This window comes from Aotus nancymaae, unplaced genomic scaffold, assembly GCF_030222135.1.
Source record: "Aotus nancymaae isolate 86718 unplaced genomic scaffold, 86718_ANA_hifiasm-v0.15.2.pri h1tg000004l, whole genome shotgun sequence".
Taxonomy (NCBI): Eukaryota; Metazoa; Chordata; class Mammalia; order Primates; family Aotidae; genus Aotus; species Aotus nancymaae.
Genome location: NW_026988415.1, coordinates 44,703,707 through 44,721,904, shown reverse-complemented (window position 1 = coordinate 44,721,904; position 18,198 = coordinate 44,703,707). Strand labels below are relative to the sequence as shown.

The following is an 18,198-nucleotide window of genomic DNA, read 5'->3' as shown; positions in this document are numbered from 1 at the left end:
CAACACCACACATCTACAACTATTGGATTTTTGACAAACCTGACAAAAACAAACAATGGGGAAATGATTCCCTGTTTAATAAATAGTGATGGGAAAATTGGTTAGCAATGTGCAGAAAGCAGAAACTGGACCCCTTCCTGACATCTTACACTAAAATTAACTCCAGATGGATTAAAGACTTAAACATAAGACCTAACACCATAAAAACCCTAGAAGAAAATCTAGGCAAAACCATTCAGGACATAGGCGTAGGCAAGGACTTCATGACCAAAACACCAAAAGCATTGGCAACAAAAGACAAATGGGACCTAATCAAACTCCACAGCTTCTGCATGGCAAAAGAAACAGTCATTAGAGTGAATTGGCAACCAACAGAATGGAAAAAATTTTTGCAGTTTACCCATCTGACAAAGGGCTGATATCCAGAATTTACAACGAACTAAAACTGATTTACAAGAAAAAAACAAACAAGCCTATTCAAAAGTGGGTGAAGGATATGAACAGACACTTTACAAAAGAAGACATACAAGAGGCCAACAAACATATGAAAAAATGTTCATCATCACTGGTCATTAGAGAAATGCAAATCAAAACTACATTGAGATACCATCTCACACCAGTTAGAATGGCAATCATTAAAAAATCTGGAGACAACAGATGCTGGAGAGGATGTGGAGAAATAGGAACACTTCTACACTGTTGGTGGGAGTGTAAGTTAGTTCAACCATTGTGGAAGACAGTGTGGCGATTCCTCAAGGACCTAGAAATAGAAATTCCATTTGACCCAGCAATCCCATTACTGGGTATATATCCAAAGGATTATAAATCGTTCTACTATAAGGACACATGCACACGAATGTTCATTGCAGCACAGTTTACAATAGCAAAGACCTGGAACCAACCCAAATGCCCATTGATGATAGACTGGACAGGGAAAATGTGGCACATATACACCATGGAATATTATGCAGCCATCAAAAACGATGAGTTCGCGTCCTTTGTAGGGACATGGATGAACCTGGAAACCATCATTCTCAGCAAACTGACACAAGAACAGAAAATCAAACACCGCATGTTCTCACTCGTAGGCGAGTGTTGAACAATGAGAACACATGGACACCGGGAGGGAAGCACTACACACTGGGGTCTGTTCGGGGGAAATAGGGGAGGGACAGTGGGGGGTGGGGAGTTGGGGAGAGATAGCATGGGGAGAAATGCCAGATATAGGTGAAGGGGAGGAAGGCAGCAAATCACACTGCCACATGTGTACCTACGCAACAATCTTGCATGTTCTTCACATGTACCCCAAAACCTAAAATGCAATTAAAAAAAAGAAAAGAAAAGAAAAAGTACAATTGCAAGAAATGTTTAGTAATACGGAAAATGCTTACACTAGAATAAAAAGGGATGATACAAAAAAACAGAGAAGTATTTGCTGCACTCTGTGACTTATCTTTTTACTATTGTAACTAATTCTTCCAAAATTCAGAAGATTTATTTTGATAAAGTATAATTTTATTTTTTCTATAAAGCATGCTTTTGGTGCCATATCTAAGAAATATTTGCCAAATCTGGGTCACTTTTACTTTCTCCTAATTTTTTCTAGACTTTTACAAATTTAGTTTTAACATTTAGGTCTATGATGAGTTTTAAGTTAATTTTTGCATATGATATGAAGTATGGATTGAATTTGTTTCTTCTTTCCTTCCTTCCTTCATTTTTTTTTTTTCATATGAAGATACACAAAGTTACTATTTTCAGTGATCTTCATTCCCTTGTATATATTCATATATTCATGTTTCCCTCTTGGAAAAAAAATCTGCAAGTAAGGAATTCTTTCCCCTTTTGGATATTTTTAAATGCCTTTATTCTGCATTCATTAAAAAATATACACTGGATATCAATTTCTAGGTTGACAGAAATATCCTCCTATTAATTCAAATATATTGCTCTATAAAATAAAGCCCATCAGTCTTTGCCAAATTCTTTCTTAAAAAAGAAGGAATAATTTCGAACTAATATCACAGTATTACTATGATACCAAGATCAGAAAAAGACTGTACAAAGAAAAACTATAGACCAATGTCACCTGTTAAATCCATAATAAAATATTAGTAAACCAAATCCAGCAATATATAAAAATTATTATACACCATTACCAAGTGGGATTTATCCCAGGAATGCAAGGTTTGCTTGTTATAAGAAAAATCTAGGACTGTAACACTCCCTCCCACCCCTCAGACTGAGATGAAGCCAAGACCACAAAGCAACTCAGACAAGTCTAGCTTGACAAATAGATGAGACCATTATTATTAGTCTTACATACAGGACATTATTAAGACTTATGTAATTATTAAAACTTACATACAAGACATTCCTGGGCAGCAGCAGGTCAACTCCAGAGAGCTGCCCACAACTCATCACTAAGCTGCTTTTAAGCTAATTTTCTGGCTCATTGCCTACTGTATGTGTGTGTGTGATGAGACTGTTTCTTTTGGTATGTTCCCAGCTATGCCCCAGGATATTTGAATTCTCAGGGACACCTCCTTTTCTGGGCACCATAGCCTTGGCTTATAGCTCAGCCTTTAGTGTTCAAGCAGCAGACATATACCCTTAAGCAAACTGGTAGTGAACCCATCACACTACATAGCTTAACATCTGAGAATCAATTAATGCAATACATCATATCGATAGAATAAAAATGGAAACAGAAACGATCATTTCAGTAGACACAGAACAAAGTTCTATAAAATCCAACACCTGTTCATAATAAAAACATTAAACACACTAGGAACAGAATGGAACTTCCTCAATCTGATAAAGGTCATCTATTAAAAACCCACAGCTAGTATCATATTCAGTGGTGAAAGACTGGCAGCTTTTCCCCTAAGATCAGGATGTTTCTTATTTTCTATACCTAGTCAAAATTGTATTTAAAGTTAAGTTACAGCCGTTATAATTATATACAAAATAAACAAAAGGAATCTAGATTGTAAAGGAAGAAGTAAAACTACCTCTATTTGTAATTCACATGATTTTTTTACATGAAGAGTCCTTTAAAACCCCACTAAAAATTGTTAGAATTAATAAACCAGTTGAACAAGTTTACCGGATACAAGATCAATATACAAAAATCAATTCTATTTCTATATACTAGCAATTGGCAATTCTAAAATGAAATTCTGAGAACAATTCAATTTATAATCACATAAAGAAAACAAATACTCAGGAATGAGTCCAACAAATTAAGGGCAAAACTTGAACTCTGAAAATTATAAAACATAATTGAAGTAATTGTAGAAAATCAAGATAAGTGGAAAGACAACCCACACTCATAAATTGGAAGAATTAATATTAAGAGGGAAATACTTCCCTAAATTAATCTACAACTCAACATAATTCCTATCAAAATCCCAGCTGTCATTTTTGTAGAAATTAACAAGCTGATTCTAAGGTTCATATGCAAATTTAAGTGATACAGAGTAGCAAAAGGAATCTTGAAAAAGAAGTACAAAATTGGAGAACTCACTACAAAGCTTCAGAAATCAAAACAATATGGTAGTGATATATGGAAAAACATAGATCAATGGAAAAAAATCAGAGTCTACAAAAAAGTCCATATATCTGTAGTCAGTTGATTTTTGACAAGTGTGCCAAACTATTCAATGAAGAAAAAAATAGCCTTTCATCAAATGGTGCTAGGATAACTGAATAACATATGCAAAAGAGGGAATTTGGATGTTTTCCTCACATTATAAATAAAAATTAACTCAAAATGGATCAAATACCTTAAATAAAATAAAAACTCTTAAAAGAAAATATAGAAGTAAATCTTTATGATCTTGGATTTGGCAAAAGATTCTTTGATATGACACCGAAAGTATAAAAAAACGAAAACAAAAAATACTCAGTACCAACCATCTTTGTATTCTTGAGTGAATCCTGATTTGTCCTTTTAGGTTCTTCTTTTAATATAATGCCAGATTAGATTGTTAATATTTCATGTAGAATAGTTGTATTCTCATTTGTAGGTATGGTTTCCCAGAATTCTTTCACCATGCTGTTGTCAATGGATTTTATCAACATATTTTCTTTAAACAAAAATAAAATAATTTTTTCATACTATGCATACTTTTCATTGGCAGTAGAAATACCCGATATTCAATGGTCTGAAAGGAACCATCCTTGGAAGACAGGGCATTTGAGATGGTAACTCATTGATAACCTGTTACTTCCATTCTTCTTAGTCTTTAAGATTTTTGGGGTTTTTTTGTAGGAAAGAGGAAGGTTTTAATTCTTTAATTTTTGTTTTGTACTTCCTCATTTTATCAATATTTTCAATTACAGATATTCAAAATATTCATAGATATTTGAAAGAAGCATTGTTTTGGTAAAAAATATTTCCTATAATTTTTTTCTTCCTAAGGTGGTTACTTAGAGGCATAGTTAAACAATTGTTTTAAGCCAATGGCATTCATGAATTCTCAGTTTGGGTATTTTTCTAGGAATAACTACTGCTAAAAAAACAATTTAAACCTTGATAAATATGTAAGTATTTGTTATACATTCATAACTATCCTTAATTTTGTTTATGTTGTGTCTTTGGAGACTGCTCTCTTGCCATTTTTCCTCTCTCTGATTCACTGAGGGGGTTTCTGTTTTTGTTTTTGAGATAGGGTGTCACTCTGTCGCCCAGTGCAGCGCAAATACGCCACACTGCAGTCTCCATCTGCCCAGCTCAAGTGTTACTCCCACCTCAGACTCCCAAGTAACTGGGACAGCAGGCATGCATGACCATGCCCAGCTAGATTTTTGTATTTTTTGGTAGAGATAAGGGTTTCACCATGTTTCCCAGAATGGTCTTGAACTTCTGAGCTCAAGCAATCTGCCTGCCTTGGCCTCCCAAAATATTAGAATTATAGGCATGAGTCTCCACACCCAGGCTGATTCACTGAGGTTTTGATCAGAATGGAAGGCAGTGACTTGTCAGCCAGGTTCCTTCTTTTCCAGAAGCATTCTCCTCCCCCAAGTCAGAGAATTTCTACTCAAGTCAAGAAAAAGCGTTTATATCCATGGGCCAATCTCTTCTAACAAAATCTGATTCAGGGTGGGAAATGTAGTGCTCTGAAGCAGGTGGAAAATCTCAGGGCTTGATTCAGAAGACAAAACTACATCATTTCTCCATGCCCCCAATGTAAAGCAGAGACCAAAGTAAAGAATGTTTGTATTCTCTTTGTCCACATGGTAATAATAACAACAATAATCATAGTAATACAGTTCCTTTCTATTCTCCCCCACAGCTATCCCTGCCTCCACAAATTCTCTCCTTACCAGTTGTTTGTCCCCTTAAAATTCAGGTCTGGCCTTCATGAAAATCAATCAGAGATCCAAAACCTAGCTGCATGGAAACTTGTGATGCTGAAGCATGTACAATACACATTTTCCCTCATATGAATATGTTTATTATATTTCACTTGATTTCTTACCTCTAACAAGAGTACTCTGTTCATGGATCATTGTAGGTCAGTGCATCCTGAAGGCAAGAGAGTGTTACAGCACGAAGACCTGCAAAAGCTATATGCACATCCCAAGATGTGGCTATCGCACTTTTGAATCCCACTTAAAACACTTCACATATTTTATTTGGTCATTGGCATTCTTACTTTATCCCTTCTATGAGATTGTACGTCTCTGGAGGGCAACAATTGTCTCTTATTCATCTCCTACATTCTCTGCACACATGCTTAGATGTAATAGGCTCTTGACAAATGCCTGCTAAATTAAAAAAAAAAATCTTTATCTTTTCCTAAGTGTCTGTTCTAGCTAGCTACTACAGCCCAGCCCTGAAAGCATTTTCACTAGTTACCTAAAGCAGTGGTACTTAAGCCTGAATGTGCATCAGAATCACCTGAAAAGCATGGTGAACCACAGATTGCCGGCCCCCTCTCCCAGTTTCTGATTCATTAGGTCTAGGATAGAGCGTGAGAATTTGTACTTCTAACAAGTTCCCAGTTGATGCTAATGCTGCTGTTCCATGCACCAATACTTGGAGAACAAGGGAGCTAAAGCATTGCCAACAAATTACTCCATCTGTTCCTCTCAAGACATCAACAATACCAATGTTCAGGAAGGAAACATTCTACGTAAGGGAGACACAGAAGTTAGATGTTGTAAACAAAAGATTAAGTCATAAATCATAAAAGGAAAGAAGTAATAATATATACACTATAATTTTGTAAAATTATGACAAGAGAACGTCCTTTGCTCTCACTCAATCTGAATCTCTGGTGATGGGGCCCAGTAATACACACTAATTACCAAGGATGATCCTAATACTCATGGCTCAGGGACCACACTTTTAGAAGTTCTCCTGGGTATATTCACAAATAATCACCACAAATCTAAGCTACATCCTATACATTGTCCTAAGTTACCTTGTTTGTGTATTGAGCAGTAACTTCTCCTGTGTGACCTGAAAAATTCCTTTCCTCTCTGAGTCCTGGTTTCTTCACTTAGCAAATGCAGTTCTACCACACAGCATGCTCTAGATCTACTCCAGGCTCTATCATCATTACCTCTTTTTCCTTTCTCTATAAATGTAACTGCCCACAATAATGTAAGGCTACAACAAAGCCTTAGTGCTGTCAGTTTTGCAATTAATAAATGAATTGAGGGCAATAAATCTCAATCTCTTTTTATAGTAGACTTATGGGAAAAAATATTCCCTTGGTTGGGAAAGGGAAGTGAACCTTGTAGCTAAAAGAATAGCCCCATGTAATTTTAAAAAATACAGGACAAAACAACAGTAGGTAAGCAATTGTTTTTCCCAACTTGTGTAAATATTCACTTAGCAACTACACGTATTTCACCTTCATCATGTGCCTTTCATCTGCTCCCACTCAGTTTACCACTTATACTACCCAGGGTAGAATTAATGCCTTAATGAAAAGGATAGATACCAGATATAATTGAACACTGGGAGTTATCGTCCAATTCCAGCTTACCTGACAATATTCATGCTTTCCTTTAGGCCCTTTGAAATGGGTCTAATCTTGAGTTGGATTAGTATGCAAATGCAGAGGCTGCTGGATCTATCATAGATATATAGCACTTTTATCAAATTTGCAAGTAGCAACACTGAAAGGAGAGCATATGTGCTAGATGATAGAATCAGAATCCAAAGAAATCTGATAATGAGGAAACTTGAGCACATCTAACATGCAATCAGCATGGTTCCCCATTCATGTGACTCGGGTCCAAAGGATCTGAGAGATGTCTCCTGGAGAAGACTTGGAGGTATGAGGGCAGGCACACAACAGCTGACTTCAAATACTGGAGGGCAGATTAATCACCTTGTGAAAGTATCCAAAAAACTGAGGACTGTTGGATAGGAGCTAAAGGTAGGCAATTTTGGGCACAGTGTAAATACCATGTCATTGTAAGGGGCTGAATGACTATTGGACAACTGTTTTAGATAGGAGGTAAGTTACTGGTGACCGACATGGTTACTTCCAAGGTTCAAATCCTCTGGCTACACTAAGCCCTGTGATTGTGTCACCTCATCAGCACTTGATCAAAGTTGATCCACCTACTGTTTTGCTTGTGGAACTTTAAGCTATAGCAGAAAAAAATGGCTTCCATGTCCTGTAACCTCAGTGATTAAGAATATGAGCCCTTAGAAAGGGAGGTAAGAACAATACTTGAGGTTGCAAATAGGTGCTAAAAGCATAATTTATTTTTTTGTAGAAAAAGCTCACAGTCCAGATTAATAGAGCCACAGTCTGGATGGTTATACAGTACACACAAATGCTAACACTTCTAATTGGTGGGGTTATATGCAATTGACTTGAATAAATTAAAAATGATAAAAGTATTAAGGGCATGGGTTGGGACATGTGCATTTATATGTATTCCTTATTGTATTAGTCAGCTCAAGCTACCATAACAAAAATATCACAGACTGTGTGGCTTAAACAGAAATTTATTTTCTCACAGTTCTGTATGCTAGAAGTCCTAGGTCAAGGTCCTGCAAGGTCAAAGTTTCTGGTGAGGGCTCTCTTCCTGGCTTGCAGACAGCTGCCTTCTCACTATGTCCTCACATGGCAGTGATCTCTCTCTCTCTCGCTCGTTCACTCTCTCTCCCTCTTTCTCTCACTCCTCCTCTTCTTAAGGCCACAATCCTATTGGATTAGAACCTGACCCTTATGACCTTTTTTTAACCTTAACTAATTCCTAAAGAACCTACCTCTAGATATAATCACACTGGGGTTAGGGCTTCGACATACAAATTTGGGGGGACACAATTCAGTCCATAGCACTTATGTTCACCATGAACACCAAAAATGCTTGGTTCCTAAGACAGCAAATTCTGTTCTACACAAGAACCAAACCAGAAGTTCTCTACTACAGGTCATTAACAGCTATTAGATATGAGTTTATGTTCCAAAGAAGGCATATTGTGCTTAGTACAATGCATGTTAGCAAGTGCCTCCTGCCCCTTCCCCATCCAATCCCAGTCTTGAGTGGTCCCTTCCATTAACCTGAAAAATACTTTCTAGAAGGCAAGAGAACTCTGCTTTAATTTTCATCTTGAGCAGATCACCTCAGACTTTGTATTTTCATTTCTTCATTCTGAGATAAGGGGATTAGTCCACATGACCTTCCTTCCCAAGTTTCTCTAACTCTATGACTCCAACTCTAACAAAAAGCAACTAGCATCTCCAAATCAGGATCCACGAGGCCTGGAGAAAAGTGAACATTTCCCACATGAATAATCTGCTAAAACAGTTTTTCTTCAACCATTCTGTTTGGCTGAAAAGTATACCCTTGTGTACTTTTCAACACTTAGAAGACTGCCAAGAGTCAACCACAGGAGTCTCAAGATAATGATTATATTGGTTACTTTATTACTACATTAGAAATGAAAATAAACTGTGAAAAGCTGCAAAAGCATGCAACTTCATGAAGATTATGAAGCAATGGAGGCACCCATCATAGTAGGTTAAAACAGGCTTATGCAAGAGCTACATACACAAAGGTCATCAATGGTGAGATTATTGACAGCATCTGCCATCTGGAACATATGCACCAATGTAAGTATAAAAATGAATTTAAGGAAACATCAGCTACCTCTGACTTCTTAGCCAGGGAACATAGGTGAGAAGACATCCGAAGATGCCTAAAATCTCTACAAACACATGGGTTTACAAAAAACAAGCCTAAACCAAGACTCTCAGGTAATGGTGAAATCTGCTGTTGGGAGGAGATCCCCATTTTACGATGTTTGAACACACTCTTTCTCCTGCTGGATAGCTGGGAAGACAAACAAACACAAATTAAGACCATATTTTCCTAAGGTTAAGTTCAGTTTCTTCCAAAAGAGCTCCTTGCTGAGTCATCGAAGTCTGTATACATGCTTTAAATTTAGAATGCCAAGTCATTAACCACAAATCCTCACAATAGGGTGTGTGCATGTATGTGTGTATGTTAACTACCTGAATATTCATTAGAATCTATAACTGTGGAGTATTTCTTCCCATTTGAGAGATAGAGATATGCTCTTGCCATTTTTTCATAGATGATTCGAGACTGAGATGTAAAGCAATTTCTTTGGATTTATCTATTCATATACAACTAGGAAGTTATACCTTTTCAGACAATTTTGGCTAACTTTGGAACTCTTAAAGCTAAAAAGACAAAAAGTTCCCCTCAACTTCTGCAAATACAATTGGAGTTTCTCCAGCAGGCTGTATTTCTGGAGGGCAAAAGTGATCACTTATCCCTTAAGTCTGGGAGTCTTAATTGCACCCAAGATCTAAACTTGTTCATCTTCTTTATCTCATCATCAGGTAGAAAAGGCCAAAACTGCAACGTTTGCCTGGCTTTGGGTGTAAGATTACTGATCCAAATTGACGGATGCAGAAAAATGTCTAATAAGCATAAAGTGAAAAATACTAAGGTTTTTCTAGTATTAAATCCAATGTTTCAAGATTGATTTTAAGGTGGTTTTTAGTAATTTTCCAACAAGAAACTAGGTTTCCCTCATTCTTATTAAGACTTACCTGAGAACTACTTATGTAACCCAAGTAGGAAGACAACTATTTGATATTTTTAACTGTTACATTAAATACCACGGTACTCTAATTATTGCTTACTTCGTGGCAAAAAGTTACTAGAAGATAGGTTTATTTACTGAACCTATTAACTTTCTCTATTGTTTCCACTAGAACCCCTCCCCCATGACTTACTTTCCTTTGAAGGAAGAGTATTTTTTTCTTCAGTATTAGTTTTCTTCAGTTTTGACCTGTCAAACTTCTCCACTTCTGACAAGTCTGGCTTATCACTCATCTTGACTAAAAGATAGCCTGAAAAGAAAAAAGACTTTTAAGAAAACTTACCTGGCAGAACTATCTTCGGACTAAGGGGTCACAAGCAAAAATGTTCACATTTCATATCAATGTATATTCTACCCGCTCATTTTCAACAGAAAAACAGCAACAGATCTTGGAAAAGTTATATTTTTGTTAGAATAATCTTAATTCCACATCATTAGCCCATTTTTGGTAGGCAGTAAATGCCATTGGATCAGAATGCACTAGAAACCAAGATGCTCTAGAAACCCAGAGCCAATATGTCTGACTCTTAAAATCACAGCAAGGGTAAAATGGAGGTGATAGAAGCATAAGACCAGACAGGAATAGAAGAAAAAAAAAAAAAGTCTGGCTTTAACCAGTTAACGATATTATAACAGGAGATAGCACTATTCGAGCATCTTCACATTCTATTAAATTACTTTTGGTTTTTGGCATTTTTCTTAGGAGATGGGGAGCAGCACACGCACACATTAAGACACTACAATACACGTCTCATAGCTCCTCGTGGCATCGGTTTGTACACGTTGTAAGAAGGAACAGCTAACTAGGATCAGACTCAGGACTTCAGCAAAATGGAATAAACCAAACATAAGTGTGTCTTCTTTCACCATCTTTTCTCTGCAGAGAGAGACGCAAGGAGATGAGGCTCAGAGGTGCGTGGCTGTGGACCTGACGGAATGCCCGGTGCCCTGTGAGCGTCCCGAGTTTGTCCAGAAGAGACAATAGGATATCCCAGAAATCGCAAGGCAGAGCTCTGGTGCGCGAGCCCGGCCCCACCCTGGGGGAGTAAGACACTTAGTCTAGTGCCCGGGGTAGAATGGAGAGGCCCCCAAGCAGCCACAAGTGCCGAACGTGCCTCCATTCCGTCGAGGTTACCCTAAGGCCCTACTCTGCCGAGCGATCAGACTCCAAGCTCGGCGCTGGGAAATGGAACTAACAAATAAATAACAGCGGGGCCGGGCGCAGAGGCCAGTCTGTCAGGAGCGGTTGGCATACTTTTTCAAGTAACTATTAGCGTTGTCGGGCGCCCAGCCCAACGGCCATGGGAGGAGAGGGAACGAGGGCCCAGCCCCAGAGGGCCCATTCCTGGCGGCCCCCAAACTCCTCAGCCTCTAAGCCTCAGACCCGCAGCTACCGCGGATGGGCCGCTTTAAGGGTTCGTCCCCTCTCCCCACCGCGGGGCCTTGTTTTCAGGGACCGGACCCCCGGGAGGGCTCGGCATCGCGCGCAGAGGGCGGCGCCCGGGGGAAGACAAAGGCGCGGACACGCCGGGCCGGGCGGCGGTGCAGACGCGAAGCGGCAGCCCCAACCCCGGCCGCTCTGGCTCCGTCTCCATGGTCCTCTGGCTCCGCGAGGCCGCACGTCCTCACCTGAAGGGTTGAAGACTCGGGAAAGGCCGTCCGCGGGGCTGAGACCGAGGCTGGCTCCGGACCAGGTTAGCGTTCCCGCTCAGAGCCCCGCAGTCCTAAGCCCCGTAGCAGCCCCGCCTCAGCCCTCTCTCATTGGCCGAGGGTTTCCGGGCTCACCTCCTTCCCTTCTTCCGCTTGGGCCTCCAGAGCCTGCGCCCACCGTCTCCTCTACCATCAGGGGCTTCGTGACGTCAGAGCAGACCCCGCCTACCCAGGCCCCGCCTACCCAGGCCCCGCCTACCCAGGCCCCGCCTACCCAGGCCCCGCCTACCCAGGCCCCGCCTACCCAGGCCCCGCCTACCCAGGCCCCGCCTACCCAGGCCTCTCCCACTGCTTTTAGTCCACATTCCCTTCATACCAAGTACACTCACTCCTTCACAATAATGGAGGCCTCTTCAATAAGCGGACACATCTTGCCCAGAGAGCTTAGAAAACTTGACCGAGGTCCAAGCGGAATGACCGGTATTTAGGCTCTCTCGGCTTCTTATAACCATTGGGGCCTAAGGATGCCATGACAACCTAACAGTAGGAGTGGGGCGTTTTCTGCTCTAATTTTTGGCCAGGTCGTGGAGTAGGGGTTCTCATGGTGAGTGGGTGTCCTACAACTGGACATTTCTGTGACAGTAGTGCTCGCCTATGAAATGTAAAAGTCACATTTGCAACTTTCTCGGCCACTGAACACAATAGCAGTTTATAATCACCACAGCTTTGGCCCACAGGACACTAGTTGTGGAGATGTCTATAGATTGAAGTAATAAATCCATGATAGAGAGGAAATTTTTGACAACAGCACCACCCAGTGTCTTTTGGAAGACAAAATTGAGGACCCGGTATTTATTTGAAAGGACTAAACGTTCAAGATCACTTTCTGGATACTCACCCAGAACCTTAGATGGAGGTAGAACTATGTCTTTAGCTTGCACCTCATGTATGTTGGTATACATCTATATAGATCAAATGTCACTCTTTCCACAAGGATTTCTCAAGCTTTCCCACCTCACTTCATTACCTTTTCTTTGCTTTTGTAGCACTTTCTGTTAATTTGAGAATTGTGTATGTTTGTTAGAGAAACTTTTAAAACAAAAGGCATAATCATTCAACAAATAATATTTATTGAGTACCTACAATGTTCCTGGCATTAAATATAATAAACACCAGTGTTTTCACTACTCAGATTTCAATGTTGTTAACATTTAGGTATATTTACTTTGTCTTTCTTTTAAGGACTAAAAGCATTACAGAAAAAAATCGAGGTTTCTTTGACCCTCACTGCATTTTCATTCCCCCTCCCACTTCTCCAGGGGTAGTCCTATCCTGAATGTTATGTGTAGTTTCTAGCCTATTTTCTGTTATTACAGATCAATGTGATATCTGTTTTCAGGTGTAAAATGAAGCATTGTTTGAACCAGTGATCCAAGTCTAAGACCACACCCCTCACATCACTTGGGATTGACAGGAAGCTCCAGGCAACTACCCTTCCATAACCCAAACCTCAAAATCCTGCAACCGGATGTGCCTTGAATCAATAGAAGTTGTCTAATGATGACATTTATCTCCATTTGTGCCAGTAACCCCAAGACACCCTTCAATTTTTACATTCTTTTTTTTATTGCAATTTAGGTTGTGGGGTACATGTGAAAAACATGCAAGATTGTTGCATAGGTGCATACGTGGCAGTGTGATTTGCTGCCTTCCTCCCCTTCACCTATATGTGGCGTTTCTCCCCATGCTATCTCTCCCCAACTCCCCACCCCCCGCTGTCCCCCCAACTCCCCCCCAACAGACCCCAGTGTATAGTGCTCCCCTCCCTGTGTCCATGTGTTCCCATTGTTCAACACCCGTCTATGATTGAGAACATTCGTGTGCATGTGTCCTTGTAGTAGAACGATTTATAATCCTTTGGATATATACCCAGTAAAGTTTTTTCTTAGCTCTAAGAAGTAATTGTTGGGCCAGCACTTTGGGAGGCCAAGGCGGGTGGATCACAAGGTCAAGAGATCGAGACCATCCTGGTCAACATGGTGAAACCCTGTCTCTACTAAAAATACAAAAAATTAGCTGGGCGTGGTGGTACGTGCCTGTAATCCCAGCTACTCAGGAGGCTGAGGCAGGAGAATTGCCTGAACCCAGGAGGCGGAGGTTGCGGTAAGCCAAGATCGCGCCATTGCACTCCAGCCTGGGTAACAAGAGTGAAACTCCGTCTCCAAAAAAAAAAAAAATCTGGAGACAACAGATGCTGGAGAGGATGTGGAGAAATAGGAACACTTTTACACTGTTGGTGGGAGTGTAAATTAGTTCAATCATTGTGGAAGACAGTGTGGCACTTCCTCCAGGACCTAGAAATAGAAATTCCATTTGACCCAGCAATCCCGTTACTGGGTATATACCCAAAGGATTATAAATCATTCTATTTATTATAAAGACACATGCACATGTATGTTCATAGTGGCACCGTTTGCAATAGCAAAGACCTGGAACCAACCCAAATGCCATTGACAATAGACTGGACAAGGAAAATGTGGCACATACACACCATGGAATACTATGCAGCTATAAAAAACAATGAGTTCATGTCCTTTGTAGGGACATGGATGAATCTGGAAACCATAATCCTCAGCAAACTGACACAAGAACAGAAAATCAAACACCACATGTTCTCATAGGCAGGTGTTGAACAATGAGAACACATGGACATAGGGAGGGGAGCATCACACACTAGGGTCTGTTGGGGGGTGCCAAGAGATGGACAGTGGGGGCGTGGGGAGATCGGGGAGGGATAACATGAGGAGAAATGCCAGATGTAGGTGACAGGGGGATGGAGGCAGCAAACCACGTTGCCATGTGTGTACCTAGGCAACAATCCTGCATGATCTGCACATGTACCCCAGAACCTAAAACAATAAAAAAAGACTGTTTTTCCCCCATTGAATGTTCTTAGCCCCTTTGTCAAAAATCAATCAAGACTTTCAGTTTTCTGTTCAACATTTAAGGAGCCATTATTCCCATCCTCACAATAAGACAAACGCTGAACAAGCTGAAAATCTTCAACTCTTGCTAGAGTCATCAGAGAATTGAGGTCACAGTGCAAACCACTACCTGCAAAATTGGAGAGACAGGTGAACACAGAGAATCAATAGAAACCCAGAAATAAAAGTGAGTCATTGGATTGAGTGCCTGGGTAAGATAACTTTGACTACAATTGTTAGGTTGCTTGAAACTCATTGTGGACAAGCTTGAGAGCAACCATGAGGCCCAGTCATAGGGAAGCCCCCACATGTTAATGAATTTTACTTTCAGGAGCCTCAGCAGGATCTCAGATGTTAGATCAGAGAAAAATTCCCTAATTCTTTCAGCAAGAAGAAAGGAAGAGTAACCATGTTGAAATATACCTAGTACATTCTCTTTTTCTTAATAAAAGCCTTCCCTTTCCCTTGTGGGAAACTATCTTGAATATTACCAGAAGTTATCCTACCTGAGGAAAGGAAAATACCTAACTACAACCTCTTTTAGCCTTTAATGTAGGGTACCAAGAAAAAAACCTCCATTGAAGTCCAATTTAGAATTTCTATCTCACTAATAGGTGAAGAGAGGAAACTAATAAACACATGTGAAGATCACAGTCTAAGAGCAGAGGCTTGCTGCTTCACCTCCTCCCACTCCTTACTACCACATTAATAGGGCTCCTGTGTTATAACAGGGTAACAATAGAAATAACTATATATCTCAGACCTTATTTAAGAAAAAGTATTTAGGGAAAGTCAAAGACAATAAAAGATATAAAAATAGGAACACAAAAGGACATTTTAGCATATGACACCTATCATTACAGCAAAGAATAAACATAGCCCAACTCCTAGCCAGATAAACAGAAAAGCTCATACTAAAGACCTATTTACCTCAGTTCTTTTTACCCACGTCTGGCTTTCAGCAACAATTACAAGGCATACCAAAAGACAAAAGATGCAGTTTGAAGAGAGAGAGCAAACATTGAAACAAGACTTAGATATGGCAGAGATTTTGGAATTATCAGACTGGGCATTTAAAACAATTATGGTTAATATGCTAATAGCTCAAATGGAAAAAGAGGACAGCATGCAAAATCAGAAGAATAATGTGAGTATAGAGATGAAAACTCTAAGAAACAATTTTTAAATGCTAGAAATGGAAAACACTGTAACAGAAATAAAGAATGCCTTTGGATGGCTCATTAGTAGAATGGACACAGATGAGGAAAGAATCAGTGAGACTGAAGAGAGGTCAATGGAAATTTCTGAAACAAAAATAAAAATTGTAAGAAAAGAAACAGAAGAAAAAATGCAAGATCTGTGAGACAATTACAAAAAGTTTAATACATGCATAATGGGGGTCCAAGAAGGAAAATAAGAAATATTTGAAAGGATAATGACTGAATATTTTTCAAAATTAGTTACAAAAACCAAACCATGTATTCAAGAAGCTCAGAGATTACCAAGCAGAATAAATATTTTTAAAATGTCCACATCTAGGTATATCATACTAAAGTTTCAGAAAATTAAAGACAGAGAAAATCTTGAAAGTAACCAGAGGGGGAAAAACACCTATAGAAAATCAAGGATACTAATTACATAGGACTTCTCTTCAGGAACCATGTAAACAAGAAGTGGGTGGAGTGAAATACTAAATTGAAAGAAAACCCCCACTAACCTAGAATTCTGTATTCAAGTCAAGGCTATTAAGTTTCCAAAATGAAGGAGAAAATACTTTCTCAGACAAGCCAAAAAAATGAGGAAATTTGTTGCCAGTAGACCTGCCTTGCCAGAAATGTTAAAAGAACTTCTTAACAGAAGAAAAATTGTATTATTCAAAAACTTGATCTACATAAAGAAAAGAAGAACATTAGAGAATGAAGATAAAATAAAATCTTATGGTTTTCTTATTTGATTTAAATGGTAACAATGTATTCAGTGATTACAATTTACCGGTAAGTGAAATGAATGACATCAATGTGATAAGGAATGGGAGTGAGGAGTTGGTAATATTCTATTATAACCTACGTGCACTATACATGAAGCAGTATTACTGTTTTTTGAAAGTAGACTTGGATTAGTTGTGAATGTATATTACAAACTATAGGATTACCACTTAAAAAGTTTTTAAAAAGAAGCATAATTGAAATGTAAAGAGAAGAGAGAAAAAGAATTTACATAAAATGCTTACATGAAAGCAAAGAATGCAGGAAAAGAGTGTAAGACAAAAAAAAAGAAAGAAGAAGGGCAAGTATAAAAAGAGTAAAAAATAGGTTATATATTAATTCAACTATTCATATGGAATCACCAAGAAACATGCTTTGTCTAGGAGAAGCATAGATTGAAAATTGGGTGGGCAGAGCAACATGGCAGAATAGAAGCCTACACCATTTGTCCCCACACTGGAACACCAAATTTTAACAACTATCTACACACAGCACAGAAAAGCATTGTCGCAAGAACCAAAGATCAGGTAAGCAATTACAGTACCTGGTTTTAACTTCATATTGATAAAAGAGGCATTGAAGAGGGCAGCAGAGACAGTTTGCTGCCTCCCTCATACCCAGCAGCAGGTGTGCAGTGCCAAGAGAGAATCAGTGCACTTTGGGTAGAAAGAGTGCAGCAACTGGGGGATTTTAAATTAAACTCAGCACTGCCCTGTCATAGAGCAGAATAAAGCCATGCTAGGCTAAGCCAGTGCCTGCACACAGAATAAGCATTTGGACCAGACCTAGCCAGAAGAGAATCGCCTGTCCCAGCAACTAGAACTTGAGTTTCTTGGCAAGCCTTGCCACTGCAAGCTGAAGAGCTCTGGGTTCCTAGGTAAACTTGAATTCCAGTCTAGGACACAGGACTGCAATTATCGGGAAATTCCTAGTGCTAGGCTGGACTTAAAGCTAGTGAACTAGGGTGGCATGGTGGCATGTGACCTAGGGAGATACCAGTTGGTATGGCTTAAGGGAGTGCTTGCACCATCCCTCCCCCAACCCCAGATAGTACAGCTTGCAGCAATGAAAGTAAATCATTTCTTCTGCTTAAGGAGAGGAGAGAGAAGAGTAAAGAGGACTTTATCTTGCATCTTGAATACCACTTCAGCCACAGTAGGATAGAGCACCATGCAGAGTTGATACCCCCATTCCAGGCCCTAGCTCCTGGACAATTCTAGACACACACTGGCCAAATGGGAACCCACTGCTTTGATGTGAAGGACCCAGCCCTGGCAGGATGCATCACCTGCTGACTAAAGAACCCTAAGGCCCCTAATAACCAGCAGTGATACCCAGGGAGTACACTGTGGGCCTTGAGCTCTGAGATGTTATGGCTTCAGGAATGACCCGGAACATTCCTAGCTGTGGTGGCTATGGTGAAAGACCCCTTCTGTTTGAGAAAAGGAGAGGGGAAAGTAAAGGG

The 18,198-nt window shown here is 39.7% G+C and overlaps 2 protein-coding genes across 6 annotated transcripts in view; both read right to left on the bottom strand.

Moving 5' to 3' along the window:
- Positions 1–18,198, bottom strand: part of LOC105710519 (T-complex protein 11-like X-linked protein 2) — a 150,092-nt gene that overhangs the window by 68,386 nt on the left and 63,508 nt on the right.
- TMSB15A (thymosin beta 15A) overlaps positions 8,884–18,198 on the bottom strand; it is a 72,821-nt gene continuing 63,506 nt past the window's right edge. For 3 of the 5 annotated variants that reach the window (XM_012442896.3, XM_012442898.2, XM_012442897.2), the window contains exons 2-3: positions 10,248–10,364; positions 8,884–9,312 (exon numbers count right to left, since the gene is read on the bottom strand). In XM_012442896.3, the coding sequence (XP_012298319.1) occupies positions 9,275–9,312; positions 10,248–10,347 (138 nt within the window). In that variant the 5' untranslated portion in view covers positions 10,348–10,364 and the 3' untranslated portion in view covers positions 8,884–9,274. The other 2 variants (XM_012442894.1, XM_012442895.2) reach the window with 2 other exon arrangements.